The 25,665-nt window shown below is 37.3% G+C and overlaps 1 protein-coding gene across 1 annotated transcript in view; it reads left to right on the forward strand.

Annotated features, from left to right (window-relative positions):
• LOC150086827 (protein cereblon-like) overlaps nt 1-25,665 on the forward strand; it is a 204,849-nt gene that overhangs the window by 51,191 nt on the left and 127,993 nt on the right. Inside the window, exon 4 of the mRNA XM_090371601.1 lies at nt 5,290-5,457. Within this exon, the coding sequence (XP_090227727.1) occupies nt 5,290-5,457 (168 nt within the window). The remainder of the gene's footprint in view (nt 1-5,289; nt 5,458-25,665) is intronic.

Here is a 25,665-nt window from a genome sequence, read left to right on the forward strand (position 1 = left end):
TTAAATAGAATTATTTATTCAATTTTTTTATCTCATGCGCATAAAAAATTGCAAAAAAAGTGTACAAAATAGCAAAAATTTTCAAAATTATGAAATTACAAAAAGAGAGAGGAGACAGGCATAACGTCAGCAAGTTTTACCTTTTGAGCATCGTTTTCAGAATTAACTCTCCAGCTGATAAGCACGCATGCTGTGGAGATTTAGAAGGGATTTTTACGAACACATCACAAAATTTCTCTGCTGCTGCAGAATAGGCACTTGTGACTTCACTGCATACGTTAATGTTTTGGAAACCAGTGCGATGCTTAAACCTATTAAACCACTTGTTGCTTACCATGAACTTGGCTTGGGGTTCGCTGTACTTATCCTTAATATCTTCATAAATACTTCTTGCACTTTTGCTTGAATGGCCATTGGACTCAGGGGCACTCGCTTCTAAATCTGATTTCGCTTCTGAATCTGATTTTTCCATCCATATTATTAATAGCCTTTTCATCTTTGATATAGTACCTGAACGCTGTTTTGTGATTGCTATTGATCCTTTAACATGTTATTTTATACGCACACTGTCCCTTAAAATAGTACTCAGTGTTGAAGCAGCGAGACCTAATTCCGTGCAATAATTTACAAACTTTGTCCTGCTTCATACTTCTTAATTAATCATTTCTAAATCAGTTTTGTTTCGTTTCATTTCCTAGCACTGCCAGCACTTGCACTTTCCATTGGTCACTTTCCCTTCATCATTGTAATAAGTAAATAGGAATGAAGAGAAGATTCTGAAAATTTATTTATGTTTTTTATATGATTGAAGATTTCAGTGAAGGGGAGCTCATTTCACCATAATACCGTAACGTAAAAACCCACAGAATTCCAGTTATTGGTATTATCACAAATGCAATAAGATAGAGTTTACTATCCGTTTATATTAGATTGTGCTAACAGAAAAGCCCAATAACCCGAAAGTGCAAATTGTTTTTATTGTTTTATGGTAGTGACCTATAATGTCTTATAATGGGGGATTTTAACTTTCCAGATATTGAGTGGAACTTGTGGATTGGTCACTTGCACACTAGTAAGACTTTTGTGGATTTATTGGATGATTATTTTCTGTAGCAGCATGTTCGAGAGGCAACCAGAGAGGATAATGCTCTTGATCTGGTTATCAGCAGTGATCATTCGTGTATTAAGAATTTGCAGATAAAGGAACCACTAGGTGACAGTGATCTCAGTGTACTGATGTGGGATTTACTTAAAGATATAATTACTATCAGGGGTAAAGGAAAGGGTTTTTGCTTCTTAAAAGGTGACTACATAGCGGTCTCAGACAGTTTTTAAATTCTGTTCAGTGTCATCAACTCATGATGTTACCAACAGCAAATTCTAAGTGGGAAGCATTCAAGGATTTAATCGTGGAAGCTACTAAACGTCTCATACCTATTAAGAAATATTGTTCAAGGTTTAGGCCTAAATGGTTGTCAAATGAACTAATGAGACTCGGGGCAGAGAAGAAAAATGCATGGAATGCATATAAATTATCAGGCGACACAGAAGCCTATGGCAGATAGAAGCTAACTGTAATCAAGTCACAAAGGATGTTAGGCAGGCGAAGGCAGATTACAAGAAATCTTTGGCAAAGGATGCTAAGAAAAACAGCAAGGATTTCTTTACTTTTACAAACTCTAAAAGGAAGGGGATGAATCGATTGTTTCACTTGATATCGATGGTTTGACTGTTGATGATCCTGCTCAGATAGCAAACAAACTGAATGAGTATTTTACATCTATATTCACACATGAGGAGTTATTAAGGTTTGAAAATGCCAGAAGGTTATCAAATTGTAGTAGGTTGCTTAATGATTTTGTAATAACTGAGAGCAAAGTGGAGGAGAGGTTGTTGAAGTTGAGCATAAGAAAGGCACCTGGGGTGGATGGGATCTATCCAGTTATATTAAAGGAGGTGGCAAAGGAAGTAAGTAAACCCTTAGCCATAATTATGAGAGCATCCTTGGACTCAGGGTAGGTTCCCATGGACTGGAGATGTGCAAATGTATCCCCAATTCACAAAGGGAGATCGAAGGGTGACACGAGTAATTACAGACCAGTTAGTTTAACTTCTGTTCCGGGTAAAATAATGGAGTCACTGTGTATATAAAGTGCTTAGCATCATAATACACAGCCATTTCTGAATAAACAGAAAATTTTTAAGGTGGCATCGTTTTAGGTTATATGGCTGTGTATTATGATGCTAAGCACTTTATATACATAGTCTAAATTTGTTCGCAGCTTGAGGCTCTAGCCCTAAATGCGCCTTAGCCTGGAGTCACTGTTTAAAGATGCATTGCAGGATCATCTAGACAAGACTGCAGCAATAATTCAGACACATCATGGGTTTGTTAAGGGAAAGTCTTGTCTGACAAATTTGATTGGATATTATGATTTGGATACAAAGGAACTGGATGCAAAAAATAATTTTGATATCATATATTTGGATTTCAGGAAAGCTTTTGACACTGATGTGCATGGAAGACTACTGTACAAATTGAAGCATAATGGTATTAAGGGTAAGTTGCTACAATTGATAAAAGGATGGTTGAGTGCGAGAAGACAGGGTGATAATCAATGGGCGCTGCTCTTCGTTAATTAATGTTATTAGTGGAGCCCCCCCAGGTTTCTGTGTTGGGTCCACTGTTGTTTTGTATATTTATGAATGATATTGATGAAGGTATATCAGGCTTAGTGTCGAAGTTTGCAGATGATACAAAGGTTGGCAGGGTAGTTAATGGCAGTGTGCTACTGCAACATGATCTAGAAAATTTGGGAAGATGGGCTGAGAAGTGGCAACTGAAGTTTAACATTGACAAATGGAAAGTACTGCATATGGGTAGAAGTAACCCCAGAGAAACGTACCGACTGTGTGGTACTACATTTAGGGTGGTAGAAAATTAAAAAAACCTAGGAGTAATTGTGCAGTCAGATATGAAGTTTTCTGAACAGTGCAGACAGGCTGTCAGAGCAGGTCATGGGGTTTTGTCGGTGATATACAGGAATTTTGCTACATGGGAAAAGGAGGTGATTGTCCCTCTGTGTAAGGCAATGGTCAGGTCACGGCTTGAGTAATGCATACAGGTCTGGAGGCCTCATTTTAGGAAGGATGTAAATTTGCTTGAGCGTGTACAGAGAAGGGCAACAATATTAGTGAGGGGAATGAAGGGATCCTCTTAGCAAGAGAGGCTTAAGTTCTGCAAATTAGAGTGGCTGGAGACTAGGCACCTGCGAGTTGATCTGATTGAGGTGTATAAGGCCGTGAATGGGTTGAAAATGCTGAATTCTGATGGGATTCTTCCACTTGTTCAGATTACGAACCTAAGGGGACATAAATTCAAATTGAGGAAGGATAGCTGTAGAATAGATGTGAGGAAATTTGCTTTTAGCCAGCGGGTGGTTAATTGCTGGAACAAACTTCCATCTGTCATTGTGGAAGTTGATAGGTTAAATAAATTTAAGGAGGAACTGGACAAACATTTAGTGAGAATGGTTGTGTGAAATTTTTTTTTTTTTTTTTTTTTTTGGCTGATGATACATAAGCTGATACGCTTGCTTTCTTGCATCTCATGCCACTATAACTATTACCTCCAGAAATGTGTTTTTTGAAAAATATCACAAAGGCATTCAAAATTGATTCTTATAATGGAACGTATAACGATGAAAGTGTTGTGCAATCTCCATTATAAAAATGAATTTTTAGAGAGGTAAATAGCTTAGTTATATTGTGAAAATGTCAACTTCCGAGGTCTTGGAACAAGTTACCAAAAAAAAAAAAAAAAACCCGTGTTATTGGGTTCACATTACAATTTTTTCACGATACCTCCACTTATTTCTGCGGGATGCAAAATACATTTCCACGGTTTCTTTAAGTTTGCACCGGCTGGCAAAAACTTACATAAAGTCGAATTTCCATAAGTCGAGTATTACATAAGCTGGGGAGTGCCTGTACCTCTACTAATGCTAAACTGGGATATTCTCTCATAAAAAGTACACATTGTTTGGCAGATTGTAAGTGGAAATGGACATTTATTGAGTTTAGAACTGAGACACCGTATATTTTTGAAATGACTCAGGAAGTGTTTCGGAGGTTTAGATTTTTTTGCAGATTGTTTGCTTGTTTTATTTTAAAAATTCAAATTTTGAAAATTCCAAAAATCGTAGCCGGAGCTTTGTTCTGGAGACTGGACATGGGTTCCACCACTTCAAGCCTCCAATAATCAAATGATGGTATTGCACTAATTGATAAGAGTCATCTACCACCTAGTGTTGCCCGGTTGCCACACCTCAACCCCTGCTTATGGGGTTTGCAGCTGAGTGGTCACCTCCAGTACGTTATAGCTGTATTTCAAGATTTTTCTTATATTTCCAGATTATACTCAGATATGCTAACAGTCACGCCATCGTGAAGGATGCAGAGGATTTGGCTGTCACAGACTGACTGGACTTTGTCAAAATTATGTTCACATGACTTGAATGTTATCTGAATATCAGTTCCATCAGCAGAATTTTAGACTCCCAGCTAGCAAGCACAGCTAGGCATATCTGAGAGAATTTTTGTGACAGCCTCAGGGACCAACTTAATATTAACTGTCTAAAATGTGTATTATATTTAAATTGTAAAAGTGATGGAAGTGTAGTTTAATTGGTTATAATTAAAACTCATGTGTTTCTTCTTTCCCAATGAAATCACCTTGTTAACTTGTAATGATATCAGCAGTCATATTATGAAAACTACGTGCTAGGGAGAGAAAAAAAAGAAGAGAATGTATTCAAAATCTAGGTACTGGTCGAAAAAATGTTAAGAACCCCTGATTTAAACTATAGTTTACCAAAAAAAAAAAAAAATGCCAGGGCTATTCAGGATAAGAATATAGCATGGTGCAATTGGTCATATTGAAATTGTCCATTGTTATTTTCTCTCTGTGCTTGACGCTCTCAACAGTTGTAAACAAGGTATTAATCCAAACCTTATTGAATTTGACAAACTTGCTTATTGTGAAAATTGTAGTTAAGTGGTATCTTGCCATAATTAATGGCTGCAACTTCTGTAATCCATACTTCTTCCTCTGTTAATTATTGATAGCTCTGTTGCAACTTGATCTAAAGATACCACTAATTTATTGGCATTTTGCTTTTCCTCCAGATACAAATAAAATATTGACTGAAATAACTGAATTGGAAACAAAGATTTCCCCCCTTCACATTAAATGAGTTTTTGCTCATGGGTTTACACTTACTTTTTTAGGTATGAAGGACATACTCATATACCATCTAAAGATGCAGTTGGTACAACAGCAGAGATAAGGTCATACAGAGTAGTAAGTGGTGAACATATGGGATTATGTACTCTCAGAATAATAGCAGAAGGAAGACAAAGATTTAAAGTGCTAGATACTTGGAGACAGTCTGATGGGTAAGGATGGATGGTTTATAATTTTTTTTTATACTTTGGAATTTTTGCAAATTTTTATTATTAAATTATTTAATCCTGATTTTAAATCTGACTGAATTGATAAAATATTGAATCAACATGTTTTTGCTAACAAAGCAAGATTTTGGTTTTCATACCCAGAAGTTATGAGAATAGTTCTAATCAAAAATGAAAGAGCAATAAAGCCCAGTATGTCCTATTATTATTAATCTTAAATTAAAAAGAAAACTTCATACTTTTATTGTATTACTGTAATTCTCTCAACACTCGATCATGTATAAATATTTTCTTATGTGAATTAGCATACCATGTTAATTAAATCAATTTATGATTTTTCAAAAAGCTACAGATTTTTAAAATAATCCTGTATTCAATATTCATATCCAACCTAGTGCATCGAGAAGATTCGCAGAAAGTCAACAGCCATCAACCCCCAAGCCAATCAGTAACATATGCTAATATGAGAATTGAAATCGTCTTGATAATCTTGACACCATGAAATAAATATACATCAATTTATATAGATAATTTAAACTTTAAAATTGTCTAAAACTTCCTGAAAATCTGGTTACAACCAGGTAACTATACATCAATTTACAAATAATTTAAACTAAAATTGTCTAAAACTTCCTGGAAGTTTAAATTATTTGTAAATTGATGTATAGTTACCTCATGGTAACCAGATTAACATGGTACACTAATTCACATAAGAATACATTTATACATGATTGAGTGTTGAGAGAATTACAGTCCTACAATAAAGGTATGAGATTTTCTCTTATAATTTAAGAGAACAGTTCTGTAATAGCAGTGCTATTGATACTAGTACATTTTACAGCTAGGTGGTGAGAGCATATATTTTCCCAGTTGTTTTCCTCATTACTCACTATTCTGTTGTTAGTTACATGTTAATTAAGCTGCTTAGTGAAGACCTGTTTAATGTGTTCTACAATATTTTGACAAGCTTCTCAAAAGAACAGTTTCACCTTGAAACAAACTTGTTTCAAGGTGAAACTATTAGTGTGGCATAGGGTTAAGTTACTCATGTTCAGGCCTTAGCAGAGGGATTGGTTTGAAAAGTCAGAGATTGTCCTGAGGAAGACAGTGGAGCAAGTCATGCTGTTCCCATATGGCTACAATGAGGGAAGAGCAAGACAATCTGTCCCAACCTGCTGGAAGTGCTTGCTGTGTAGCTGCTCTAGTGACCACCCAGGTAGAAACGGGAGCATGAAATGGATACGTTCATCAAGTGAACATACTACAAAGTAAGCAGTCTATTGACCGATGTGATTATGTACAGGATAAAACTACACACCAAGTGGTTGGGAAATGGTTTCCAACTATTAAGGTCACTGAATAGTGAATAGCAGACAAGAGATGTACCATCATCATGAAGAACCTGATAGCTCCTTCAGTTTTGGATAAAATCAAGCAGGATGTGAGTGACCAACTGCAAAGAATATGGACTGAACCAGCAGTAGAAGAGGAACAGCAAGTACAAAAACTGAAACCCAGAACTGCCTAAATGGAAACGGATTTGGTCAATATCCAGAATAGAAGAAGAATGAAAGAAGGTCCTAGCAGAATTCATAAGAATGGACTTCACAAAGACCCTCACCACACCATGGCAAGTCACACCACTTCAATTGGCAAATAATACCAGATTATCTCAACAACAATAAAGTAAATGTAGCTGCCATCTGCACAGCCATTTACTGTGCTGCTGTAGCAGCTACCAGGATATCTGGAAGAGAAACCAACAGAAAACAAAACGTAAAGACAAGTACAACAAGCCTGAGAATGAAGGCTATAGTAGGCAGAAGGCCATCTGACTCAGTACCAACAGGGTAATAGAAGTAGGAAGCTGATCAGAAAAGTGGAGGCCATTCTCAAGAAAGACATCCACAGCAAACAGGAGACATGTAATCAGAGGATCAAAGAATACTTGGACATCCTCAAGCAGAACCTCCTTGCAATCAGCAAGAGACTTCACTGATACAGGAATAGTGTCCAAAGGAAAACAGACACCGGATATTTGATGAATACTGGAAAGCCTCCTACAGAAACATCGAACAAGAGGAGTGCTTCTGGACCCCCCCCCCTCTCTGACCGGAAGGCACTTGAGGAGTTCTGAGACAACCTGTAGAGCAGTGAAGTTAGCTGTAATAATGACCACGACTGTCGATACCTAGAGCAGAAGAAAACTAAGGACATATAAGAGAATACAGAATGGGAGATTCGGGAAGAAGTACAACAGTTGGTCAGGAAGCCCCACACACACACACACACACACACACACACACACACACACATAGGCACATAGTAGGACAGTTTAACCAGATGATAAAGCACCCGGACATAATCCCAGAGTCTCCAATTCAAGGAATCACATATCTGAAGGCTAGGGATAAAGAAAGTATACACTGAAAGTACATACTGGGAGACTCCTCTATCCCAGCAACATACAAGATACAATCTGTATAACAAAGAATATATCAGACCTCCTGGAGAGTCAGAACCTCATGGCTGAGCAGCAGAAGGAATGTAAGCAGATGAGCAAAGGATGCAGGGAGCAATTAACCATCAATGCGGCAGTTATGGAGCAAGCCTGCAAGAAGTACTGCAACTTATACACGGTCTACATGAATTATTGCAAGGCCTTTGACTCTGTCTCCCCCCCCCCCAAAGCTGACTGATAGAGACACTGAAGATCTGCAAAGTCAATCCAGCACTGACACACTTTCTAGAAGCAACCATGGCAAAGTGGATGCAGTTATTATGAGAGATATTAATCCTCCCCATTGGTTTTATGATGCAAGTGCATGTGTGTAGGTCATTTCATTCCACAAGATATAAACTTTTGTAGCTCAACTATCTGTTTAAAATATTTCTCATTCATTTTTTTTCACCCTTACTGATTACCCCTGTTCAAATTCTCTGCCCTCTGGCAGGTTCAGAGCTCCACTGATGCCATGCTTCTCTATCTTATGCTGTTCTTTTAATTCCTTCATAATTTCCTCGTCCCATCCAATCCATCATTCCAATTCTCCTTTTTCTTTTCCTTTTTTTTCTTCTCAATACATGTCCTATAAAGTTCTTTTGTCTTCTTCTTAGTTCATTTACTAACGTTCTCTCTTCTACGCTCCTCCAAACATCCTCATTACTCACTCTGTCTACCCATTTCATCCTTTCCATTCTCCTCCACACCCACACCCACATTATTGTACTCTTTTACTTTGCTGTTCAAGATATCCAAGGAGCTCTGTAATTCTTCCTCATTATTAGCAATCAATACCTGGTTGTGTCTGCAAATCTTATTGTCTTTATCTTCTCCCTTCCTACTTTTACACCTCCTTTCTGCTCTTCTTTTTGCTCTTTCATCAATTTTTCAGAATATAAATTAAAAAGTAAAGAGGACAATGGAACATCCTTGCCTTACACCCCTACCAATGTCTACTTCTGATTCCTCTCCATCAAATACGGAGGATGCGGAAAGGTCAGGGAATGACCACCGCATATCCCGGAGCAATATGGCCTTAGTTGCTAATGCTCCTAAAAACCAAACAAAACAAACAAACAATCCTCTCCATCAATCTGAACCACAGCTGTCTGTCCCATGTAAAGTTCCCCAATTAGTTTTAGGTCTCTCTTATCCTGCAACAATCTTTTTAAACTTCTTTTAAACCTTTTCCATCTCTTCTCCACTTCTTCTGTTTCCTTCCGTCCACTCTCTCCTTGTCAATTACCTTTCTGAAATCTTCCACTAGCGCAGTCTTCAGTACATTTAAATTCCATTTCCTTCTTTTTCTTGAAACCCTTATTCTCTTGAGTGGAATCTGAATTTTCATGGCGTACTATGGCCACAGATGCTGATGCACCTAATAAATCCCCAAACAAACAAACAATCTTCATTTTCATCACTACCAAATTGCAGTCAGAATCAGCATCTACACCCAGATAGCTATGTGAATTCTTCACAGCATTCCTATACCTTTTGTTTACTAAAATATAGTCAATTTGGTACCTGTCAACATCCCCTGGTATTTCCAAGTGTATCTCCTTCTTTTCTCCTGTCTAAACCATGTTTGATGCAATCATCTTCTTTTGCAAAATTATAACATCTTTCCCCTCACATTCCTTGTCTCAAGTCCATAGTCCCCCAACCTCATCTCTTTACCTTCCTTCACAGAGGACAGCATTTCAATCTCCCATCACAATGTTCATGTATCTGTCACTCCCCAGTTCTTGCATTATTTCCTCTATTTGTTTGTAAACCTCATCTACTTCATCCTCAGTATGGTTGCATGTTGGTAAATAGACTTGTATAATCAATAAATCTATTGACTCGGCCTTTAATCTTACAGCTATAATTCTGTCACTGACTTGCATCACTTTCCTGAGACTTTTTTTGTGTATTTTTATCTAGAAGTTTAGCTACTCTTTTGTATATTTCCTTTATATCCTCACAAAGCCTCCCTCATCTTTCTGTCTAGGCTCTGCTATGCCTAATATATTCAGTCTATTTTATTCCTTCATTCCTCTCTTCACATTTAGAAGTATCCCTTTCCTCAACACTGTTTTTACATTCCGTGTGCCAATCTTCATGAAAGGATTTCGCTGGTTTACGACCTGAGAAGCCTTGTTTCTTCTCCTGCTGAAAACGACACTCACAGCTTCTGCCTGCTGAGTCTCATTTCTATTAATATTTGATTCAGACATCTTGAAGCTACTAGGGATAGATGTAAAAGGTGGTTTTTTATTACCCTCCTTGCCAGTAATGGTCACCTATGGGGTTGGCTGCCCCAGCCATTTCTCAGACTTCTGATCCTCCGCCTGCTGCTTTTCCTTTCCAATTTTGCCTCAACTCCAGCTGGTTGTTAGCTTATTTGATGGCAGCCAACCCTTGCCATGTCACATCCATCAGCATAGGAATTATGTAGCTTTTTATAGAGGTAGACCTGCCACAGTCTACTCCACCAAAATTATATGGACTCTAAATACAAAATATTTTCATATTACTAGCAGCTTTAAAAGCAAATTGCACAGAAATATAGTTTTCATTGAATTTTTTTCTATTAGTAAAGGATAGTGTAACCTTCAGAATGATGTCATATTTGTTATCTGCAGAAATCAGTTTTAATTAAATTTTTAAATGTAGAATTCTCAGACTGATTATAATTATTATTATTGTTAAATTTCTTTATTTGCCAAGAAATTATACATTTAACCAAAATATAACATTAAGCAAATTATCCTATTATGCTGTTGCAGAGGTTTGTCACTTAAGTTCTCCTGAATATATATATATATATATATATATATATATATATATATGCACCGAGTGGACAGAAATCATGGGATACCTACCTAGTAATGGGTAGGCCCACCTTTCGCCCGGATAAGGGTAGTCACATGGCAAGGCATTCAGTCCACTAGTTCACGAAAGTGTTCCACAGGTATTTCCCATTGCCTGCTTGCTGCACCGCTGTCCATAATTCCATCGCATTCCTTGGTGGAGTATCCGAAGTTGAATGGACCTTTCCACAGCATCCCAAAGATGATCCGCGTGGTTCATGTCCGGTGAACGGGGAGGCCATTCCATTGTGGTAAAATCTGCAGAATGCTCTTCGAACCATGTTCTAGTTATCACAGCTCTGTGGGGAGGCGTATTGTCCTGCTGGAAGAGTCCATTGCCCTGTGGGTGCACAATGACCATGAAGGGATGCAGATAGTTTGTAAGGATGGACATGTAACCATATTAAGTTAAAGAACAACATAGCCACCATCAACCTGTACAACAAACATGATGCATTCAACTTTAATATAGTCAACCTCACACAGTGGAATTCCAATATTTCCAAAGGAGTACATGCCAACGTTATTCTAGCGCAAAGCATCAGAATAGCAACTATTTGCAGCAATAATGAAACAGCTATTGATAGCATCAGGATATTATACAAAAAAACTTATAAACAACCATTTTCCTAAAGCATATCTTTGCCATCACATCAGTAAAGCCCTTAACATCTTAAGGCACAAAAAACTAAAGAATATTAACATAAATAGCATTACCGGTAAATAATTATTCCCATACACATCAAGTATGTATATAGTGTAAATACAATATACTAGACCTCTGTGGTGTCTTACAGTCTAGAAAACTCATACCCACCAATTGGCCTAACACAGTGTATTATTCTTGTAATTATATTTAAGCTTAACTTTATTTCATTATACCACTCATTTACACAACTGACCTTAAATACATGATGCACTCACTCCCAGACATTCGTTCAGGGTCCTAACTATAGGAATGGGTTTGCAACCCCGAACTACCCGAGCCTAACTACTTATCTCTACCATAATCATCTTTCTACTTTACTAGCCTCTACTTCCTATGTCCTGTGAGTCATTAGTATACCGAACGCAACAGCGGGACTCTATTTTCTAACTTTACCCAATCTATTTTTCGCCTTAAAGTTTAGCTGCCTTCTACCGCTACTTTATCAGCTATTATATTTCTTAACTATCCTGGGCAGTTTGGACATCATGCATTTAACCTAGCGCATCATCACCGCCCATTTCATTTCATTTTATTTCAATCAAAAACATGCACGATAATTTTTTAACGCTAGGCGCCGCTAGCGTACCCACACATAAATATACTGGTAACCCACTAACTCAGTCTTTTGGTCAGTTCTGCTAGTAACGGTAAGTCCCTGTCTTACTGTCTATACCGATTTTCCTTACTTTTGGCCTTACGCTTTTCATTTTCATAGCGTTTCACTTACTTCTGTAAGGTCATCCATGATCTGTATGCAACACTTTTATTAGCACATTAACTTAATTTTTTCACAATCCAAATTTAAATTCAAAATTTTTAAAATTTAAATTTTAAAATCTAAATTTGTAAAATACCACGTGGCTATTTCACACGTGAACCTATGCATACAGAACATGTCGGAAACAGAAGTAAGAGCATTGCTGTCTTTTTCATGATTTTGGTGGATGACCTCTGATGATGACACAAAAATTATGAAAGACACTGCAATGTTATTTTCACCTTGGTTGTTTTTTAAAAAATTTTTGGTATTTTTTAAATTTTGCAATTCTTATCGTTTTATTTTCCGGTTCATTCCTTCCCCCCCCCCCTTCACAACATATATCGCTCCCAGGGTATACGGTATATTCATTAGTTTTAATTCTATACATAAAGCTCTTTAACACGTTCTACATACAATATTTTATACTTAAAATATTTTATATATACATATACACATTATGGCTGTAGGGTACGTTTTGCTATAGCAGTGTCCCTGATCCATAAGTTATGTTATTGTAATTCAGACTTATTTTAATTTCAAACTTAATTTTGCCCCCCCCATATCATATAGCTTCTCTATATCATTATTCTTGATTATTATATATATATATATATATATATATAAATTTTAACATATTATTCTGGTACTCCGGTGGAACACATTGTGAAGAATGTGCTGTACATAAACAAATGAATAAAAACAGTTACTTCAAGTTGCAAACAACAACTTGTTCATTTGTTTATGTAACAGACAATGCACTCTGTGTGGAAACATGAAAGGAAAGCATTCAAGCTAGTGTAAACAATGTTCATGTAGTGTCATGTGATAACATTTATGGTACAGAGGACTGCATCTGGTAAACTGACATTATATGAATAACCAGACCACTTTTTGCTCTTAGCTTATTGAATTTTTATCTCTGAATAATTTTTGAATGTTACAAAATAATGCCCTTTTCAAAACTGTTAAGACTTACTAGATTTTTGAGTGCATGGTGACAGTAAGTAAAGTGTAGTTATTGCCAAAAAAAAAAAAAAATTAGGTTTCCTTTAAGGTTCTTAGGATGTTAGAACTACTTGTATATTTAAACAGAATTGTTAACCTTTTCTAATTATGTCCTTAAAAGTTATTTATTTCATGGGCTATTTCCATTAAAAATTAACTTCAAATTATTATACTGTTGAACCATGATTATTACGATCATTAACAGCATCACATTCTGGAACTTCTGCCAGTTCGATGGCCACACTTGTACCACTACTACTCTACCGCTATGTGATCAGGATATCCATGAAAGTAAGAGCAGGGAAATTGTCATAAGAGGGCAATCAGTAGCCCTACCCAACTGTCTATAGCTCAGTGCTTATGTAATTTCATACATTGATGTATGAAAAAAAAGTAACTCTTTAAACTAATTTAATTTTAATGTTTTATTATAGTTATTATTTTTTATGTTTAAATATATATTTTTATTTTTCATTTATTTTCTGTTGCTGAATAGACTCATTCATAGTGTGTTTGTATTTGTTTTTATCCTTTATTTGTATTTATTTTCTTGCCTTTAAATTCATATTTATATATATATATATAGCTTTGATGGAATCTCCCCCCTCCCCCAAATATTTTTGTCATCAAAAGCATGTTCACCTGATTCCTTTTCTCATTTTTTTTTTTTTTTTTAATACCTGTCTGCCTAGAAATTTTATTTCAGGCATCCCTCCCTCTCCCTCATTTATATTTTTTCATTCACTCATGTGTTTTTGTATATGATGTGCTTTTTATTATTTATGTGAATCATGTTTAAAAATATTTCCCATCTTGCTTATAGGTTTAAATACGGTCCACATATGTGTTACATATTATTCTCATGGTTTTCTCTTCAATTCCTTTCATGATATTGTGGCTTTTTTGGATTTGGCTTTGTTCTGTTTTTGTTGTTTTCTCATGAAGTATAGTCCCCAGAAATTCTTCACATATTTTCTTATGGTTTTGTTGACTGTGCCCATGAAAGCCCATTGTTAGTGATAAACTCCTCTTGCTTTGTGTGTGTTAGCATTCTGATGTTGCTCTTTTTCTATTTTCATTTGGGTAACTTGAATTATAATTAGCATTAGTAGAGGCATTTGATGCAAGAAAGCAAGCTTATGCAACATCAGCCAAAAAAAAAAACCACTTCCACTTCACCCCTCTGTTCGTTCAAAATACTTGTCCAGCTGAGCCTTAAACTTATTTAGGCTATCAATTTCCACGACAAGGAATGGAAGTCTGTTCCACCAACCAACCACCAGGTGGCTAAAGGCAAATTTCCGCACATCTATCCTACATCTGTCTTTCCTCAATTTGAATTTATGCCCTCTCAGGTGATTATTCTGAGCAAGAGGAAGAATCCCATCAGCATTGAGCATGCTCAAACCATTCAAGGCTTTATACACCTCTATCAGATGACCTCGATGGTGCCTAGTCTCCAGACACTGTAATTTGCAAAACTTAAGCATTTCTTCATAAGAGCACCCCTTTGTTCCATTCACTAATCTTGTTGCCCTTCTCTGTACTCGTTCCAGCAGCTCTACATCCTTCTTGAAATGAGGCCTCCAGACCTATATACAGTACTCTAGGTGTGGCCTGACCATTGCCTTATACAAGGGAATAATCACCTCCTTATCCCTGCTAGAAAAATTCCTATATATCATTTACAATACACCATGAGCTACTCTTGCATCCCGTCTGCACTGCTCAGAAAACTTCATATCTGACTGCACAACCACCCCCCCAGGTCCCTTTCATTCTCTACCACTGTCAGTGTAGTACCACAGAGTTGATATGTTGCTCTGGGGTTGCTGTTTCCCATATGTAGTACTTTACATTTGTCAATGTTAAACTTCATTTGCCACCTCTCAGCCCATCTGCTCAACATTTCCAGATTCTGTTGCAGCAGCATAGTGTCAGTAGTGTCCTTGACAACCCTGCCAACCTTCGTATCGTCTGCAAACTTGGACATTAAGCTTGATATACCATCATCAATATCATTTATAAATACAGAAAACAATAATGGACCCAATACTGAACCCTGAGGGACTCCACTGATAACATTAGTCCACGATGAGCAGTGTCCATTGATTACCACTCTCTGTCTTCTCCCCCTCAACCACCCCTTTATCCGTAGCAGCAGTTTGCCTCCAATGCCACACTGCTCCAATTTGTGCAGCAGTCTTCCATGTGCAACAGTATCAAAAGCCTTTCTAAGATCCAAATATATAACATCAAAGTTATTCCCTGCATCCACTTCTTTTGTGACTGCATCATAGTATCCAATCAAATTGGTCAGGCAAGACTTCCCCTTAACAAAACAATGCTGTGTCCGAGCTATAACTGAAGTCTTGTCTAGATGATCCTGCAGTGCTTCTTTAACCAGTGCCTCCATTAATTTTCCTGGAACAGAAGTTAAATTCACAGGTCTATAATTCTTGTCAGTCTTTGATCCTCCTTTGTGAATTGGGGTCACGTTTCCACATCTCCAGTCTGTCGGTACCTCCCCTGAGTCCAAGGAAGCTCTCATAATTATGGCTAAGGGTTTGCTTGCTTACTTCCTGTGCTGCCTCCTTTAATATAACTGGATAGATCCCATCCACTCCATGTGTCTTTCTTGTCTTTATCTTCAACAATTTCTCCTTCACTTTACTCTCAGTTATTACAAGATTCTCTAGCTTACTGCCAGAGTTGAATACACCTCTGGCATTCCCCTCACTGAATAACTCCTCATGTGTGAATGTTGATGCAAAATATTCATTTAGTTTGTTAGCTACCTGAGCAGGATCATCAACAGTTGGCCCATCAATATCAAGTGGACCAATTTGCTTGCTTACTTCCTGTGCTGCCTCCTTTAATATAACTGGATAGATCCCATCCACTCCATGTGTCTTTCTTGTCTTTATCTTCAACAATTTCTCCTTCACTTTACTCTCAGTTATTACAAGATTCTCTAGCTTACTGCCAGAGTTGAATACACCTCTGGCATTCCCCTCACTGAATAACTCCTCATGTGTGAATGTTGATGCAAAATATTCATTTAGTTTGTTAGCTACCTGAGCAGGATCATCAACAGTTGGCCCATCAATATCAACTGGACCAATCTGATTCATCCCCTTCCTTCTAGAGTTTACATAAGTAAAGAACTCTTTGCTGTTTTTCTTTGCATCCCTTGCCAAAGATTTCTCGTAATCTGCCTTTGCCTGCCTAACCTCCTTTGTAACTTGGTTACAGATCAACTTGTATCTATCATAGTCTTCTGTGTCAGATGTTAATTTGTATGTATCCCATGCATTTTTCTTCTCTGCCATTTGTCTCATTTGTTCATCTGACATCCATTTAGGCCTAAACCTTGAACAATATTTCTTAGTTGGTATGTAAAGCCTAGTAGCTTCCAAGATTAGTTCTTTGAATACTTCCCATTTTGAATTTGCTGTTGGTAACATCATCAGTTGGTCCCACTGTATAGAATTTAGATACTGTCTCAGACCATCGTAGTCGCCTTTACGAAAGTAAAAACCCTTCCCTTTACCCCTGATGGTAGTTACTGCTTTGAGTAAATCCCACTTCAGCACACTGTGATCACTTCCACCTAGTGGTTCATTTATCTGCAGATTCTTAATGCATGAAGAATCACTACTGATAATCAAATCAAGAGTATTACTCCCTATAGTTTCCTCCCGAACATGCTGATGTAGAAAACAATCATCCAATAAATCCACAAAAGCCTTGCTAGTGTGTGAGTGACCAGCCCCTAAATTCCGGTCAATATCTGGGAAATTAAAATCCCCCCATTATAAGACTCTCTGATTTACTGGCCCACTCTATTTCCCTGTACAGTTTCTTATTATACTTATCAGAGTCATTAGGCATATAGCACACTCCTACTCTCAATTTTGATCTCCCACTGCTTACGTCACACCAAACTGACTCAACACTGCACTGTCCAGCGATGTCGACTGGCTTCACTTCCTTGGATTTTGTGTTTCTTAACTAATAGCATAACCCCTCCTCCCTTCCTATCCTGTCTGTCCTTTCTGTAGATGTTGTACTTCCCAAATTCCAGTTCTGCATTCCTTATATCTGGGTGACATCACGTCTCTGATATCCCTACAGTATCTGCCTTTGATGTTTTGAGCAATACCTCAAATTCATCAAATTTATTTACTAAACTCCTAGCATTGGTGTACACGCAAGTATACATGCACCTGTTTCTATTCTTAGCTACCCTAACACAACCCATGTGTTTACTTGTACCGCAATGACTCCCAGCAGTCTCTGAAATATCCTGCATCTTGTTTTTCAGGCTCCTGTTCATTCCAATAGTAGCAGTGCAAGAATCTCTTTCACCTCTGCCAGTGGCTACTGTTAATCTATTAGGCTTTGTCTCCCCCCAAGCTAGCAGTTTTCCGACCCACCTAACACTGCCTCGATAGCATCAGCAAATATTCTTGCACCCTTTCTATTTAAGTGTATCCCATCCCTGTAGAAGCAGTCTCTCCTGTTAACAAGTACAGTCCAGGCTGAAAAAAATTGTACCCCTTTAGCCGTGCACAATCTTTCCAGCGCTGAATTGATCGACAAGGCTCTCATCATATACTCCCTCCTATCGTGTCTGGGCAGAATTGCAGACACTTTCAAATTCAACCCTAATTCACGGCTTTTTTTCAACAGTGACCTGTACTTGTTAAGTAATTCCGCTGGTCTCCTACTCTTGATATCATTAGTGCCAACGTGTACAACTATATCACCTTTTGTGCCCTTAAAGGATGATATCCGCTCTACAACGTCATCAACCTTTACCCCTGGCAGACATACCCTGGTCCTGTTCCACCTATCCTTTTTACAAAGCATGTTCCCTGTTTCCCTGACAATAGGGTCACCAACAACTACTAGTTCCTGTGGGACCAGCGCATTCTGCCTTTGGGGTTGCCGCTGTGTTGTGTGATGACTAAGTGCAAGTTCTGACGTTGGTGTGGGCAGCTGAGAGCTTGATGGGCCCCTCAATTTAGTTCCTTCGAGGACATCCACCCTGTCCTTCAAGCTCTCATATAGGCCCATTACAACGCTGAGTTGTTGCCTGATTTCAATACACTCCTTGCATCGCGTTCAATATCCCGTACCTGAATGCTCCACGAACATCATGCAAGCAGTGCATTTTAAAAGGCTGTGATTCAGAAGGCAACTGCCCCCCTTCAGTTCTCCTCTGAGCCACAGCACTTCCATTAGCTTGAGCCTTTTGCTTTTCCCAAGTCCATCTTTTTCTGTACACCTGGGTAATAATACAATTTTATTCTCATCCTGACAGCAGTTATCCCTGTTTAAATTTCCATTTTGAATCTAATGGTTTTATGTCTATTGTTATGTCTCATACTGAAAAAAATTGTAATTGTGGTTTACTGGTCAAAAAAATCCTCCATAGTTCCACATGTTAAAAAAATCCTCCACTCTTTCCACTCATGCCATAAGTGGAAAGAGTGGAGGATTTTCACCAATCACCTGTCTATCTTTTCAGATAATAAGGGTAGTATTTATTGAAATCATTCAAATTATCTGCTTCCACAACACCAGAAGGAACACTTTTTCAACAATCACTCTGACTGAAAGAAATTTTTCACATTTTTCCCATCCCTGTTTTTTCAGTTTAAATTTTTATGCAAATCCCTTATGCTGTTGTCCAAGCAAAAATTAAGTTATCACCACCATTTTCAGAACTTTCATAATAAGGGTACTCTTTTTGTCTCCCTGATTAATATTGGTGCCATTCTCTATTCCATTTCCAACAGATCATCCTTCCTAAAATGAAACTTCCAGACCTGTATGCAGTACTTGAAATGTGGCCTAACCTCTTGTACAGCAGGATTATTACTTTTTCCTTGCTGGTAAAATTCCTGCATGTTATTGACAGAACTCCAACTATTCTAGCAATCTGTCTGCACTCCTCAGGGAATTTCATGTCATAAGGTACAATTACCCCCTAGGTCTTTCTTTCTCTGCTACCTCAAGTGTGTTATTATCCAATTCATATATTAATCAGCGATTACTGCTACCCATATGCAGTGTGTTGCATTTATCAATGTAAAACTTTAATTTCCACTTCTCAGCCCATCTGCCTAATTTTTGTTGGTGTCATTGCAGTAGAGTATGCCTTGATTTCTCTCATTATCTACCTTGCCAATATTTGCATTACAGGAACTCCCCGACTTACATAAGGGTTGTGTTCTGCAGAACGCTACGTAATTTGGAATTTCCCTAAATAAGCGTTTTGGGAAATTCCGGACCCCCAACTATGCACGCTGAATTTGATAGAAGCAAAAAAGAAATATTAGATGAACATATAAATAGAAGTATTTATTCAATTTTTTTTTCTCATGCGCAGGAAAAATTACTAAAGTGAACAAAATTATAAAAGTACAAAAAGAGAGAAGAGACAGGCATAACCTCAGCAAGTTTTACCTTTCAAGCATCATTGCCAGAATTAACACTCCAGCTGATAACCACACTGCTGTGGAAGTTTGAGGGCTGTGGAGATTTAGAAGAGATTTTTTCCAACTTATCACAAAATTTCTCTGCAGCTACAGAATCGGCACTGGCGACTTCACTGCATACTTTAATGTTTTGGAAACCAGTGTGATGCTTGAACCTATTAAACCACCTGTTGCTTGCCATGAACTTGGCTTGGGGTTTGCCGTACTTATCATTATCTTCATAAATACTTCTTGCTTGAATGCCCGTTATATTCAGGGGCACTTGCTTCTGAATCTGATTTTCAATCTTAATATTAATAGCTTTCCATCTTCGATATATCACCTGAACACTGTTTTCTGATCATTGTTGGGGCGGACTGCCCCGGTGTGAAATACATTGATCCTTGAACACGTTCTTTTATACACGCACTGTCCCTTAAAATAGTATTCACTGTTGAAGCAGCGAGACCTAATTCCATGTAATAGATGACAAAGTTTGGCCTGCTTTGTACTTCTTAATTAATCATCTTCATTTCTAAATCAATTTTGCTTCGTTTCGTTTCCTAACACTGCCAGCCAGAGCTGTGCTGAGGGTGAGGTGAACGAGACTCCTGCCTCAGATTAAAAGCTGAAAGGGGTGCCAAAAGAAAGATTAAATAATTGCCAACATTGCCATGATTAATAGTAGGGTGCAGTTTTTCATTCTTGCCTCAGGTGGTAAAATGGCTCAGCATGGCCCTGCTGCCGGCACTTGCACTATCTCTTGGTCGTTTTCCCTTCATCATTGTAATAAGTAAATAGGAATGGAGAATATTCTGAAATTTTATTTACGTTTTTTATATGATTGAAGATTTCAGTGAAGGGTGGAACACATTTCACCATAATAATGTAAAAGCCACACAATTCCAGTTATCAGGATTATTGCAAATGCAGTAAGATCGAATTTACTACCCATTTATAATTAGTTTCACTAACAGAAAAGCCCAATAAACCGGAAAGTGCAAATTTTTTTTATTGTTTTATGGTAGTGACCTCCAGAAATGTGTTTTAGAAAAATATCACAAAGCCATTCAAAACTGATTCTTATAACGGAACATATGATAACGATGAAAGTGTAGTGCAAATTTTCATTATAAAAGTGATCTTTTAGAGAAATAAATAGCTTAGTTATATAGCGAAAATTTCAACTTCAGAGGTCTTGGAATGAATTACCAAAAAAAAGAGTGTTATTTGGTTCACATTATGATATTTTCATGATACCTCCATCTATTCCTATGGGATGCAAAATACGTTTCACAATCAAGTTTGCACCGGCTGGCAAAAACTTACAGAAAATTGAATTTCCATAAGTCGAGTATTATGTAAGTCACGGAGTTCCTGTATCTTCAATATCAGACATTAAGCCTGATATTTTTTCATTAATATCTTAAATAAATATTGAAAATAGTAAGGGGACCAGCACCAAACCCTGAAGAACTCTACTAATAACATTAGTGCAAGAAGCTGAGCATGGTTATTAATGATAATAACCATGCTCTATCTTCTGCCATTCAACCATCTCTTTATTCATAGCAGTAGCTTACCCATAATGTCACTACTCCAATTTGTACAGCACTCTTTTATGTGCAATAGTGTCAAAAGCTTTTCTGAAATCTAAATACAGGAACTCCCTGACTTATGCAAATTCGACTTTATGCAGAATTTTGCAAAATATTTATTCATTTTGTCAGCAACTTGAACAGGATCATCAATGATTATTCCATTCATGTTGGTGATCTAGTGTAGTTCGTCCCTTTCTGTCTGGTGTTAACATAAAAAAGCAAAGAATTTTAATAATCCTCTAAGCCTGTCTAGCTCCCTTAGTACTTGATTACAGACCGGTTTACATTTTCTGTAGGTTTCTGTATTCCTTGATTTAAAATCAATTCATGCCTTTTTCTTCGCTGTCACTAGTTTTTCATCAGTTGACATCCATTTATTTCTAAACCTCAAACAGTATCTCATAGTCGGTATAAAAAGCTTAGTGGTTTTTGCAGTCACCTTTCTGAATGCTTCCCATTTAAAATTTGCAGTCGTTATCATTACCAGTTGGTCACACTGAAAAGAATTGAATAACTGTCTAAGATCATTGTAGTTACCTTTATGAAAAGGAAAATTCCTTCCATTTACCCTTGAGTAAGTAGTTATATTGTTATTATTATTAGTAGTAGTGACATATGATACAAGAAAACAAGCTTATAAAGCATTGGCAACAAAAAAACCTCTCACATCACTTGTCCATCCCTTCCAATAATTTATCTAGTTCTACCTTGAATTTATTCAAACTGCCCACTTTCACAACAACAGATGGAAGTTTGTTCAAACAATCATCCACCCACTAGCTGAAGGCAAATCTCTGCATATCTGTCCTTCAGCCATCATTTCTCAATTTGAATTTATGCCCCTTCATGTGTGTCATCTGAGCAAGAGGAAGAATCCCATCAGCTTTGAGCTTGCTCAGTCCATTCAAAGCCTTAAAAACCTCAATCAAATCACCAAGCAGGTTCCCCTAGGCTGAAGACATCGAAATTTGCACAACTGAAGATTTCTTCAAAGAAAACCCTTTTGTTTCTCTTGTTCTTGTTGATCTCCTTGTGCATTTCTGCAGGCATTCCAGCAGATATACATCCTTCCTAAAATGGCGCCTCCGTAGCCAGGTGGGAAGGAGCACACGCTTCTTGATTAGACCGGGGTTCGAGCCCGTCACCACCAAATACGGAGGATGCGGAAAGGTCATTCAGGGAATGACCACCGCATATCCCGGAGCAATATGGCCTTAGTTGCTAATTCTCCTAAAAAAACCAAATAACAACAATAACCTTCCTAAAATGAGGCCTCCAGACCTGTATGCAGTACTCAAGATGTGGCCTAACCATTACCTTGTACAATGAGATAATCACCTCCTTGTACCTGCTAGCAAAGTTCCTGTATATCATTGACAAGAGCTGTCCTGGTAGCCTATGTGTATTGCTCAGAGAACTTCTTATCTGACTGTACAATTATAACCCCCCCCCCCTGGTCTTTCATTTTCCACTGCTCTGAATACCATACAGTTGGTACATTAATCTGGGATTACTTCTACCCATATACTATCTTGTATTTGTACTGCTATTTCTCAGCCTATCTGCCTCTTTTTATTAGATCTTGTTTCAGTATTAGCATCTTACGTTGATTACTGTCATTAACCATCCTGGAAACATTTGTATCATCTGCAAACATAGACATTAAGCCTGATGTACCTTCATCAATACCACTAACAAATTTAGACAACAACAATGGACCCAGTACTGAACCTTGGGGGGACTCCACTAATAACATTAGTCCACGAAGAACAGTGGCCATTAATAATCAGTCTCTGTCTTCACCTACTCAACCATCCCTTTATCCAGGGTATTAACTTACCCTTAATGCCACAGTGCTCCCATTGTACAGCAGTATTTTATGTGCAACAGTATCAAAAGCATTCTATAATCGTAGAATCTACTAGGCTTTTCATAGTAGATTCTACTGAATGCTTCCCATTTAGAATTTGCTGTTGGTAACACCATGATATGATCACACTGTATAGACTTAAAACTGTCTGAGACCACTGTATTCACCCTTATGAAAGTAAAAGCTTTTCTCTATACCCTTGAATTAGTTGTCTTTAAGTAAATCCCACATCAGCACATTGTAATCAGATAATCAGATCAAGGGTATTGTTATCACTTGTTCCCTCTCTAACATGCTGCTGTAGAAAACAATCATTCAATAAATCCACAAAAATCTTCTTGCTGTCTTTAAATCCTTCATCAATACACTGTGATCACTGCCATCTAGTGGATATTTTACTTGAAGATTCTTGATTCATGAAAAGTCACTGCTGATAGTCAGATCACAAGTTATATTTTCTTTTGTTGCTTCACTGTGTTGCTTAACCCATGCACCTGTAGAATAAATTTTACCTTCAAATTTGAAATGTAATCATACTAAATCTTATAAACCAAACCTAATGTTGTAAAAGCAGATAAAGACAATATAATAATTGTATTAAGTAAAGTTGACTATATTAACAAGGTAAAAAACCTTAGTAGACTCAAATGCAGTATATGAAGAAATTCAAAAAGCTCTGACTGCCAGTAGTGAGATTAAAATTGGGAAGGCTACAAAAGATTTACTAGATAAAGGGATCATAAAGAAAATACCATACAATTGTATCATCCCTACCAACTGAAGTGTTGATTTTGTTTGGAAACAAAAATTCACAGACTAATCACATTAAGCTCACTGTTAGTAATAAATGCAACTCATAGCCAACTTTGGCCAAAATGGTTAGGCTAGATGTTAAATCCACTCAGAAATAATTACTTAAGAAATTTGATGGACTTCATCGACATTAACAAGAAAGAAAAATTTAACAATGCTATCATGCTGAGTATGGATATCTCTGTAATGTTCCTAAATATGTTTGTGAACATTATAAAGGAGAAACTATAGAGATAGATTGAAATTGTGTATAATCCTGCCCAGCCATGATAAGACAGAGAACACAAGGAAATCCTTGTCAATCATTGCAGCCCTGGAGATATTGTGCTTGGCTCGTGAGGTAGAAATTTCCTAGCGTAGTCTGTGCTTGTTTACAGGTGAAACAGTTTATACAGGGTATACCTTTAAATAGAAAGGGTGTAAGGATATTTGCAAATGCTTTCCAGGCACTGATAGTTAGGTCAGAAAACTGCTAGTTAGGGGGACACACAGGCTAATAGTTTAACAGCAGCTGCTTTAAGCAGAGATGTAAGTGATTCTTGCACCTTCTAATGCAGCAGCTTGGAAAACAAGGCGTCGGGGATTTAAAGCTGGGGATCCTAATGGAACAAGCAAATGCAGCAGTTGCATGTACTTTCTTACTAGGAGCATAGTGAATAAATTTGATGAATTTTAAGTATTGGTTAAGTCATCAAATGCAGACTTTGTAGGGATGTCAAAGATTTGGTGTCACGGAGGTATAAAGGACGTATAATTTGAATATGGTGTGTATAATGTGTACACAACAAACAGACAGGATAGGATAGGTGAAGTTCTGCTCTTAGTTAAGAAACACAAAATCTAAAGCAGTGCATCTACATAAAATCTAAAGCAGTACAGTTGACAAGGGAGGCTAGTGCACTGTTGAGTCAGTTTGTGAATACAAAACAAAAATAAGAGGAGAAGCATGTTACAGGTCTGAGTGTAATGAGTAACTGTACAGAGAGATAGAATTGGGGGGCTAAGGTAAAGAAAGCCAACGTGAGAACCATGGCAAACTACAGGAAACTTGCCAGACAAACTGGTATGTTGCTACTGCAGTTTCTCCCTACATTCTCGGTAAATGGATGGTGCGTGTTATCAGTAGCGGCAGTAGAAGTCGAGAATAATATATATATTGATTGACACATAGGCATAACAGTGATTAGGTTTTTCTCATTATTAAAAGCAGATTATTGGAGTTCATGAGTGTTTTCGCTATTAAAAAACCATATTACCGATTTATTTTATGTTTTAAGGTTAAGTTTCATAACCTAACCTTAAATGTTAGGTTAGGAAATAATAGGGAAAGGTTTCCTTATATTTCCTAACCTTAAAGGTTATGTTAGGAAATAATAGCAAAAGAAAGAAAGAGTCTTTATATACAGGGGGGGGGGTCCCTGGTAGCCGGGTATTCATTAACCAAGTTCCTGCAGTTATGAGGATTTAAAAATTGAAGAATTAGAGGAAACTCTTGAGAAAATTGACCAAGCACTTGAATATTTTTGTTAGAACGACCCTCTTAATGATTGTGCAGTAAAAGTTAAGTGCAAAGTTAATTAAAGACATAA

The sequence above is a fragment of the Mastigoproctus giganteus genome, chromosome 4 (genome assembly GCF_048544385.1).
Source record: "Mastigoproctus giganteus isolate SK-2022 chromosome 4, ASM4854438v1, whole genome shotgun sequence".
NCBI classification, from domain to species: domain Eukaryota; kingdom Metazoa; phylum Arthropoda; class Arachnida; order Uropygi; family Thelyphonidae; genus Mastigoproctus; species Mastigoproctus giganteus.